Source organism: Podarcis cretensis, assembly GCF_951804945.1.
Source record: "Podarcis cretensis genome assembly, chromosome: 8".
Classification (NCBI taxonomy): Eukaryota; Metazoa; Chordata; class Lepidosauria; order Squamata; family Lacertidae; genus Podarcis; species Podarcis cretensis.
Window position 1 is genome coordinate 10,748,727 of NC_137177.1, and position 9,718 is coordinate 10,758,444.

Below are 9,718 nucleotides of genomic sequence, written 5' to 3' on the forward strand. Positions count from 1 at the left end.
GGAACCCAGGCATAGCTGTCAACGTTTCCCTTTTTTTGAGGAGAATTTCCTTATTCCTAATAGGATTTCTCGCAAGAAAAGGGAAAAGTTGACAGCTATGAACCCAGGCATCCGGCTGACAGCACTGTTGTCCTGTCAAGCAAAGCCCCCAAAATGGAAAGGCAAGCAGGGCATCTGTGGCTCACCTGGACCCTGCGAAGGTGTGTTGCAGGGGGTTGGACTAGATGACCCTTGGGTCCCTTCCAACACTATGATTCTATGAAGAGCCCAGGCAGGCAGCCCTCCTTCTGGCTGTCTTCGCCTTCATCGACGTCGTCCGCATCCGTGCCGCCCCTTTCGTCGACATAGTCCCCATCCCTCTTTTACCGTCGGGGCCGCCCATGCGTTCTGTTTATTGCGCATTCATGACGCTCCTGCACTCCTCGGTTCCAGGCCAAACGCGGCTGAGCTTCGAAAGCGCGGCGTTGACCATCGCGGCTTCGCGCTCCTCCGTCTGGTTCTGGGCAGAGACCTCTTAGCCCTTGCCCCCGACGTCCGCGCATTGGCGACAGCGCAGCGGTCCCCCGACCTTGCCAAGGACGCAGGGAAGAAGCCAGCCGGCTGAGTCGGATCGCGGTGGATGGAAGCCCGGCCCCCGAGGAAGGCAGGGCCGGGCAGGATCAGCTCTGGGCTGCCCGCAAGCGGGCAAACGAAGAGGCCCCCACCACGAAGCGAAGCCCCGCCATGGGCAGGTTGGACGTGCGTCCGGCCCAGCCTTGGAGACCCCCGGGATGGAGGAACTGCTGGCGCGCAGCGCTCCTCACAGGTGAGCAGGATCGGGACCAAACTGACGGATCTGGTTATGGTTTCGGGCTGCGAAGCTCCCAACACTTTTTAAAACGAAGAGCGGGGGCCAGAGGGAGCAGGGGGGCCGCAGAAGCACTGAGACTTATTTCAATTTATGCGTGCGCGCGTTGCTCCTCTGATCAAAATCGCACACGCCCCTTCCAACAGCTTGCAGACATGGTTTGGTGGAGGCGGGTAGGAGAAATAAGTACTTGACTCTCCCCCACCCCGCCACCCCATGGCTATTGGCAGAAGTGCCAACTCGGTGCCCATGGGTGCCCAGGGCTGCAGATGCCATGCAGCGTACATGGCCCTGGCACCGAAATTTGTGGGTGCCCTGCCCCTTCATGGGGAATTTTGAGAGTGCTTGGGCACCCAAGACCCCAGGGAGTTGGCACCCATGGCTATTGGCATCTTTTGGATCTGGGTTTCCCTTGAGCACGCTGCTATTTCCCCTTCGACTTCATTTCTGCTGTCACTCAGCAGCTGAGTTTTGTATCAGAAGAATGTCATGCAGGGTGACCATAGCATAGAATACTCCCGACCGTTGAAATTCTCCACTCAGAGAAGCTGAGTTCTGCGCAGGCTGAGAGCCTCTGCCTGGGGCTCCTTATTTTGCCTAATTGTTTCGGGTGTGGGGGTTTGCATCTGCCAGTCATGGCAAAGAACATAGCAGTGTGCAGCAAGGGCACCATCTTCCTTCCTTCAGCTGAGATGGCATTGCTGGTTCATCAGCTGTGGCTGACACTCACACAGCCCTGTGTTTTCGCAGTGGGTGGTGAGGTGGGGTACCAATTCCTTGGCTACCCAACTTCAGAATGTGGGAGGAGTGGGCAAAGGGGTGAAGATCCGGCATACGAAAACGTAGGACATTTTTTTGTTTCTTCCACTCTTACTTGTACATTCAAGAATGTGTGTATTGCAGTTGTGTGGTGTGTTGTTGTTTTTTAATTAATTTTTATTGCATTTTCAGTTTTATCATAATCACAATTTCCATACATATTTCCAAAAACTCAAACCTCGCTCTATTCGAGCATCGACTTACTCCCGCCCCTTTTTCTGACTTCCATACATGTTTACTATATTCTTAGCGTTTCCATTACAACTTTTTTACCTTCTCTCTTGTTTTTGAATACACCTCTTTAAATGTAAATCAGTTCCTTATATTCTCTTTACAAGACATTTCAACTCAAAGCTACAAACGTTTTCAAACGTTTACATTGTTCTTTCAGATATACTATAAATTTGCTCCAGTCCTTTTGAAACAGTTCGTCACGCTGATTCCGGATCTTCCCCATCAGCTTTGCTAACTCCGCTTATATCCACCATCTTACTCCTCCATTCTTCCACTGTTGGGATCTCCTGTGATTTCCATTTCTGAGCCAAAAGTATCCTTGCGGCCATTGTGGCATACGTAAACAGGTTTACATCTTTTGGGGGGATTTCATCTCCAATTAAACCTAACAAGAACATCTCTTTATTTTTTATTAAAGTTATATTTCAAAATCTTTTTTAATTCATTATAAATTATATCCCAATAGGCTTTCACCATGGTACACGTCCACCACATATGATAGAAATTCCCCTCCTTCTCCTTGCATTTCCAACAATTTTTATCCTGATTTCTATACATTTTAGCGAGTTTGGCTGGTGTTATATACCAACGGTACATCACCTTTGTTACATTTTCTTTGAGTGACATACATGCTGTGAATTTAATTGTTTTTGTCCACATTTTTTCCCATTTTTCAAAACCAATGTTATGTCCCAAATCTTGGGCCCACTTAATCATAACACTTTTTACCTCCTCATCCTTTCTGTGCCACTCTAGTAATAATTTATACGTTTTCGACAATGTTTTTCCTCTGACTGCTCAACAATTCGGTCTCTATGTGTACTGCACTTGTTGAGGTCTCTTTGATGCAGTGAAAGAGACTTTGGGGCCGTCCGTGGATCTCTGAAAGAGAACAGAACTGTGCTGAAACTAGGACTTTTGTTTGAAGTGACGTCTCCTCTTCGCTCTCTCCCCTTTACAGCCTCCATCCTGAGTTCCTGCTTCCTCTTGACTCAAGCCAAGGGCGAGAAGGAGATAGTCATCAAGATGGACACGGAACACTCAGAAGAAGGAGGCAGTATCACCTTCACACCTGTAGGCCTTGATGTCGGGAACCTTAACACCTTCACCTGGTACCGAGGGGAAATTGAGGAGACTAGTCGAATCTTTACTTTTATACTAGTACCACCTAGAATACAGAATAATGGACCTTCCTTCACTGAGCGGGAGACTGGGGGCCTAGACAGCTCCCTTAACATCAGGGATTTATGGCTAAATGACTCTGGACTCTATACATTGACTGCTAAAGTATCTTCGGGAACGGTGATAGGATTTATAGTCTTAAATGTCTTAGGTATGGTGTCTACTTTTAGGATCCGCCTTACTTCTATTACTGTAAGTTATTTTAAACTGTTTCTAATATTGTGTGTTTTAATGTTATAGCCTGCCCTGGTAACTAAGGGCCCAGGGTGGGTAAATAGTGGTAACGGAAATAGAATCATAGAATCATAGAGTTGGAAGAGACCACAAGGGCCATCGAGTCCAACCCCCTGCCAAGCAGGAAACACCATCAGAGCACTCCTGACATATGGTTGTCAAGCCTCTGCTTAAAGACCTCCAAAGAAGGAGACTCCACCACACTCCTTGGCAGCAAATTCCACTGTCGAACAGCTCTTACTGTCAGGAAGTTCTTCCTAATGTTTAGGTGGAATCTTCTTTCTCGTAGTTTGGAACCATTGCTCCGTGTCTGCTTCTCTGGAGCAGCAGAAAACAACCTTTCTCCCTCCTCTATGTGACATCCTTTTATATATTTGAACATGGCTATCATATCACCCCTTAACCTCCTCTTCTCCAGGCTAAACATGCCCAGCTCCCTTAGCCGTTCCTCATAAGGCATCGTTTCCAGGCCTTTGACCATTTTGGTTGCCCTCCTCTGGACACGTTCCAGTTTGTCAGTGTCCTTCTTGAACTGTGGTGCCCAGAACTGGACACAGTACTCCAGGGGAGGTCTGACCAGAGCAGAATACAGTGGCACTATTACTTCCCTTGATCTAGATGCTATACTCCAATAAATAGTAATCACAGAATTGACTTTATAATCTGAAACACACACAGAAAGAGAGACATCGCACGTTCTTTTGTAATTCACGGAAATCTGTAATAAAAATTGTTTTTTTAAACAAATCATAGAATTGCAGAGTTGGAAGGGACCCTGAGGGTCATCTAGCGCAACTCGTTGCAATGCAGGAATATGCATGGAGAAGAGCGATGAGGGAGCCCAACAAATCCATCTGCATGTCACTACCTGGCAGCCCTGCTGACCTTGAGGCTCATATTCCATAAACTGGGAATGTTAATTAATGCCGTTGCAATCTTGCTTGTTAACCTTCAGGTAGAGTGGCTTAGTCGGTTACTGGTCCTGTTAATACGGTTTTGTAATTTCTGCTATATTGTTGTTTTACCCATTTTATTTTTATCGCTTTGCTCTCTGCTCTGGGGTTGGAAAAATCCGAGGAACAGGATAGAAATACTGTAGATTAATCAGAACGGCATGGAATTCTCTCGTGTGCAGGGAAGCCTGAATGTGCAATGTACGCGGGTGTATTTGTCCATGCAGGTCACCCTCCAGCTGCATTCGTGGAGGGATGTGAAGAGAAAGTTTGAGATGCTTCACTGCAGCAAGGCCACAGACAAGCTTGGGGCAAAGTTGCCACCTTTTTTTCCTTTTTCCTACTGCCTTTAACAGTAATCAGAGTAGGCAAGAAAGATTCTGGTGATACTCTTTTTACCACATACAGTCATACCTCATGTTACGCTTGCTTCACGTTACGTTTCTTCAGGTTGCGTCCCGCAGCGACCTGCAAGTACTAGAAAGGATTACTTCTGGGTTTCATCCCTCGTGCATGCGCAGTAGGGCTAAATCGCGCTTCGCACATGCGTACAAGTGCCAAATCGCGCCGCGCAGATACGGCGCTTCAGGTTGCAGGCTTTTCACGTTGTGAACGGGCCTCCAGAACGGATCCCATTCACAATCAGAGGTAACACTGTATCTCCATGCCGGGGGGGGGGGACCTTTAGTTATTCATAAGGCTGTTCTGCATCAAATAACTGGCAACATTAGGTTGATGTCCAGAAGAGCTGGTTTCGCTGAAAATTGCCCTATACTCAATGTTACACATGTGGAGAACATGCAAGAAAATAAAGGAATTTTGGAATGTAATCTATAATGAGCTTAAAAAAATGATTAAGGTATCCTATCCTTTATTTTAAAAACTGGAGGTGTTTCTCTTAGGGATACTTGGCCCAGATATACCTAAAAATGCGAGAGAATTATTCTTGTATGCTATTGTAGCTGCAAGAATATTAATTGCATCAAACTAGAAAGGAGAGGAAATTCCAACAAAACTGGAGTAGCAAAGTAAGTTGTTGGAGTACGCCAAATTGGCAAAAATGACAGTAAAACTGAGAGGTTCTACAAGGCAAACTTTTATTAAGAGATGGGATATGTACAAAAAAAAAATACCTTATAAATTACTGTAATAATATAATGCCAGTGGGAGGACTCGAATGAATTCTGTGGTATGTTGACTAACAAGAGAATACGATATTGATAATTGACAAAAGCAAATAAAATAAAATGAATGTTAATAGTGTGCTAGAGAGATTAAGCACGATGGGGTGGCAAGAAGTCATTGGATACTTACGTAAGTGGAATGTGGAGTGATGATGTAACAAATAGCACAATTATCTTTATTATTATTATTATTATTATTATTATTATTATTATTATTATTAACTTGTATGTTTGTTACATCTTTTTAATCTCAATAAAGCAATTTAAAAAAGAGAAAAAAAGAAAATTGCCCCATACTCATGTGATCAGCTGGGGAAGGAAAATCATGGACACATACTTTCCAAAGCTCACAGCACCTTTCTCTCCCGTCTTGCAGATGTAGAGGAGGCTGACACCCATCCCCAAGCATCAATTTTTGGAATCATCCTAGGTTGTATGATTGGAATCGTGGCCATGGGAGGTCTGGGGTTGTTCCTGTACTGCAGGTTTCACTCAGCGTAAGTCTGCCGTCCTGGTCCCCTTGAATCAGGGTCCCCCTGAATTTGCCATCTCCCCCTGGTTCTCCGGGAAGTTCATGCTCTGCTTAACTGCTTTGAGTGGTCTCTCTGCTCACGCTCAGGGTTTGAGGCTGTCTCACTGTGGTGAGCCAGTGTGGTTAAGAGCGGTGGACTCGTAATCTGGTGAACCGGGTTTGCGTCTCCGCTCCTCCACATGCAGCTGCTGGGTGACCTTGGGCCAGTCACACTTCTCTGAAGTCTCTCAGCCTCACTCACCTCACAGAGTGTTTGTTGCGGGGGAGGAAGGGACAGGAGATTGTTAGCGACTTTGAGACTCCTTAGGGTAGTGATAAAGCGGGATATCAAATCCAAACTCTTCTTCTTCTCCTTCTTCACTGGTGTCCCGCCCCACACTTCTCTTAGAGGCATTCAGTGCCCCGCTGTTTGCGCCTCCAAGCCAAATGCACAAACGCCAACCAGGGTTGCCATATTGAAGAGGGGACAGAGGAAGAAATATCTGCTTCAACTATGACACTCGGGCAGGAGAAGTTGCAGCAGCTGAGGTTCCCTCTTCTCAATAGTCCACCAAAGGCACCGTAGGCCTATCCTCTGTTAAACCTGACGATTCTGATACACAAACATTTGCAATGAGTAAATGACCACATCAAGCACCCCTCCAAAATTGGTCAGAAACTGTACACATTGGGTTGACTTTTCAGTTCTAAAAGGTAAAGGTAAAGGACCCCTGACAGTTAAGTCCAGTCATGAACAACTCTGGGGTTGCGGTGCTCATCTCACTTTACTGGCCGAGGGAGCCAACGTTTGTCCGCAGACAGTTCTTCTTGGTCATGTGGCCAGCATGACTAAGCCACTTCTGGCTGCACGAAAACACTGTTTACCTTCCCGCTGGAGTGGTACCTATTTATCTACTTGCACTTTGACGTGCTTTCAAACTGCTAGGTTGGCAGGAGCAGGGATCAAGCAATGGGAGCTCACCCCGTTGTGGGGATTCGAACCACCGACCTTCTGATCGGCAAGCCCTAGGCTCATGAGGGGTAGCTAAGTTGTGACCTTCCAGATGCTGTCAGACTCAATAAATGTCTGGAGGACACCTGATTGAGGAAACCTTCCTTCAAGGTATTTTTTTGCCATTTGGGGAGTTCCCAATATCTAGAGGAAATCCTAGCAAGGCATTTTCTTTGCACCCCTAACCCATCTCAGGCCACTCGCCTTGCCTGCTTCCGCTAATCTAGTAGGAGTTGTTCCTTCCATGGTCTCAGCCTTTTGAGTAGAAGGTTCAAAAGGAGCAGAGGGTTGTGGGTTTTCAGTGCCTCCTGCTTGGCTGTGGTGGGCTTATTCTCCTGGATTTTTCTCTGTTCCCTAATGCTCTTTTTCTGTCTTGTTTCTGTCATTTCAGAGCACGGCGTCGCTGACACAAAACCCACCATGGTAAGAATGATACACATATGATTCTTAATGTATTCAGACTCCAGAGTTTTGGTCCAGTCTCTAGAACGGAGTAGGAAGGGGAGGGGAGGGGGTTTGAGCCAAAGCAGAACAAAGTGAAGGTCTTCCTTCCTCAGAAGGAAGTAGGACATGGATGAAGAACTTTTCCAACCCAGCGAGCCAGATCCTTATTTCCATGAGTCCTGTGGGACAACTTTGACATGTAGGCTGGATCACCCATCTACCAGTCACCTGATATCCACCCCTCCCAGTGTGTCCTGCTTGGTTCTGCTGGGCTTGGGTTCTGTCTGCTGTACGTTCAAGGTCCGTGACTTTCTGTCTTTGTAATTTCAGACCAGTGCTTCAGTGCATCGGTAGGAACAGAATACAAACCCACATTGGTAAGGATAGAACAATATATATAGAACCTAATATATGCAGACTTCAGCATTCTGATTCAAAGTCTAGAAGCGGGAGAGGGGTTGATTTGCAGCAGAGAATGTCTTTCTTCCTGCAAAGGAAGTAACCTCTCCAGCCCAGCAGTCCATATCTTTATCTCCATGAACCCCCCTGGGCCAAGTTTGCCAGGTAGGCTAGGTCACCAACCTGTCAATCACATGACAACAATGACTATGAATTTCATTTGCAAGGAGGTTCCTTTGAAGTCAGTTATAAACAAACTTCAAAGTGCGGGCCACCTTTGGAAAGCAATTTTCCAATCTATATCAGTTGATGCAACCCCAGGATAAAGACACCCATGTTATTTGGAATAAAACTTGCAGCATTTACTGAGGACAGGCAAATGCTCAATATAGAGAATAATCCCCAAGAAATACAAAATGTTATAAGAGCTCTTAAAACCAACAATTCACCAGGCTTTGATGGTTTACCTGCATAATTTTATAAAAACATTTTCAGATAGCAGTACTGTTAAAATTAAGCTGTTTAACTATTGTAAGCTAACTAAGGTAATATAAGAATCTTGGAAAGGTGAAAAAATAACCTTAATTCATAGGAAAGACAAATATCCGACATTACCCTAATCTTATAGACCAATATCATCATTAAACCAAGATTTCAGACTTCTTGCTCCAATGTACACAAAAAGGTTAAAGTTATTTTAACATATAGACATCCAGACCCATGGATGTCATAGAAATAGCTTTGGTTTTCTTAGATGCTGAAAAAGCTTTTGGTGGGATAGAAAGTAATTATTCATACTCCCTGCTGGATAAATTAAATACTGGTGTTCCTTTCTTAGAATATATCAAAGCTGTTTCTGAAGACCCATGCACAGTTTTATATATAAACAAACAAATATAAATATTTGAAATCATTTTTGAGGAAGCAGAGCCCCCACCCTTTCACCTTTGCATTTTTTGTGTGCTGAACCATTGACAAAATTGATAAAGAAGTACCGGGAAAAAATGTTAAATCAAATACCAATGCTGGTATTCATAATATTGATGTTGTGTGAAGTATATATATGTATTCGATAATACTATGTACCTATGAATTTGTTGAGTTTATGTGTTTGTTGTGTTTTTTAAGTGAAATTTAAACATATATTTAAAAGGAAGCATCTAGAGCTTGGTTGTTATCCTGACACCTTTACACTCGCTGGCTGGATTACTGTAAGGTGGGATCAAGTTTGATGTTTCCTGGATAACAGATTGAATATTGATTGCATGCTTTCCCTTATAACCCTGCAAGTAGAAAGTTGTGAGCTCTATTGTGTCATCGTGTATGCTTTTGAAAAATTCAACGACAGCTAGAAATCCAGGGAACGGCCTTGCAATAAACGCTCAAAAGTGCTGCCCCATTACAGCCCCCAATACCACAACGCCTTTGAACTTCCCCTTGGTCCCACTGACTCCTTCTTATGATATCTTGCAGGGTGAAGACATACAATATTCAACACTAGCCTTCAAGGCCAACCACCCTCCTCAGCCAGAGCCAGGGCCATCCGGCCTTTGGAAAGCAACATAATATGCTCAGAAATCAAGAAGAAATGATCAGGGATAATTCTCCCCCGGTCCTCTCCTCAGTGCAAACATCTCCTATGACTCACATCCTTTGCCTGGATTGTTTTGGGGAAGTGTGTTGAAGAAAATTGGTTGCCTTGTCTGAAGAGAAGAATGTAGAATTCTCCCACATAGGCACATAGTTGCCTGGTGTAATAAAAAGTTTTAGCAGTGGGACCAAGTGGTTCAAGTGGTTTTTGCCCCCCTCACCTCTTCTTCCAGCTCCGCCCCCCAGTGCCGCTTCTCTGGCCCACCACAAGGTCTGAGGGACAGTGGACCAGCCCGCAGCTAAAAAAAA

General features: G+C 45.1%; 1 protein-coding gene across 5 annotated transcripts; it reads left to right on the forward strand.

Moving 5' to 3' along the window:
• Positions 1-442: 442 nt before the first annotated feature.
• LOC307221338 (pregnancy-specific beta-1-glycoprotein 2-like) lies at positions 443-9,597 on the forward strand. 5 transcript variants are annotated; one of them, XR_013841335.1, is made up of 6 exons: positions 443-805; positions 2,862-3,274; positions 5,830-5,950; positions 7,368-7,399; positions 7,751-7,797; positions 9,293-9,597. XR_013841335.1 is itself a non-coding variant. In XM_079985793.1 (5 exons), coding segments are annotated over exons 1-4 (528 nt in total). In that variant the 5' UTR covers positions 443-723; the 3' UTR covers positions 7,752-7,797; positions 9,293-9,597. The 5 variants fall into 5 exon arrangements, 3 of the variants coding, with proteins under 3 accessions (XP_079841919.1, XP_079841917.1, XP_079841918.1); XR_013841336.1 differs by having other exon boundaries at positions 2,862-3,233; XM_079985793.1 differs by lacking the exon at positions 5,830-5,950.
• The last annotated feature ends 121 nt before the right edge of the window (positions 9,598-9,718 follow it).

Coding starts and splice junctions, on each gene's coding strand:
- LOC307221338 (XM_079985791.1), top strand. CDS start 724: ATGGGCAGGTTGGACGTGCGTCCGGCCCAGCCTTGGAGACCCCCGGGA. Junction 806..2,861: donor GCGCGCAGCGCTCCTCACAG/GTGAGCAGGATC, acceptor TCCCCTTTACAG/CCTCCATCCTGAGTTCCTGC. Junction 3,234..5,829: donor TATAGTCTTAAATGTCTTAG/GTATGGTGTCTA, acceptor CCCGTCTTGCAG/ATGTAGAGGAGGCTGACACC.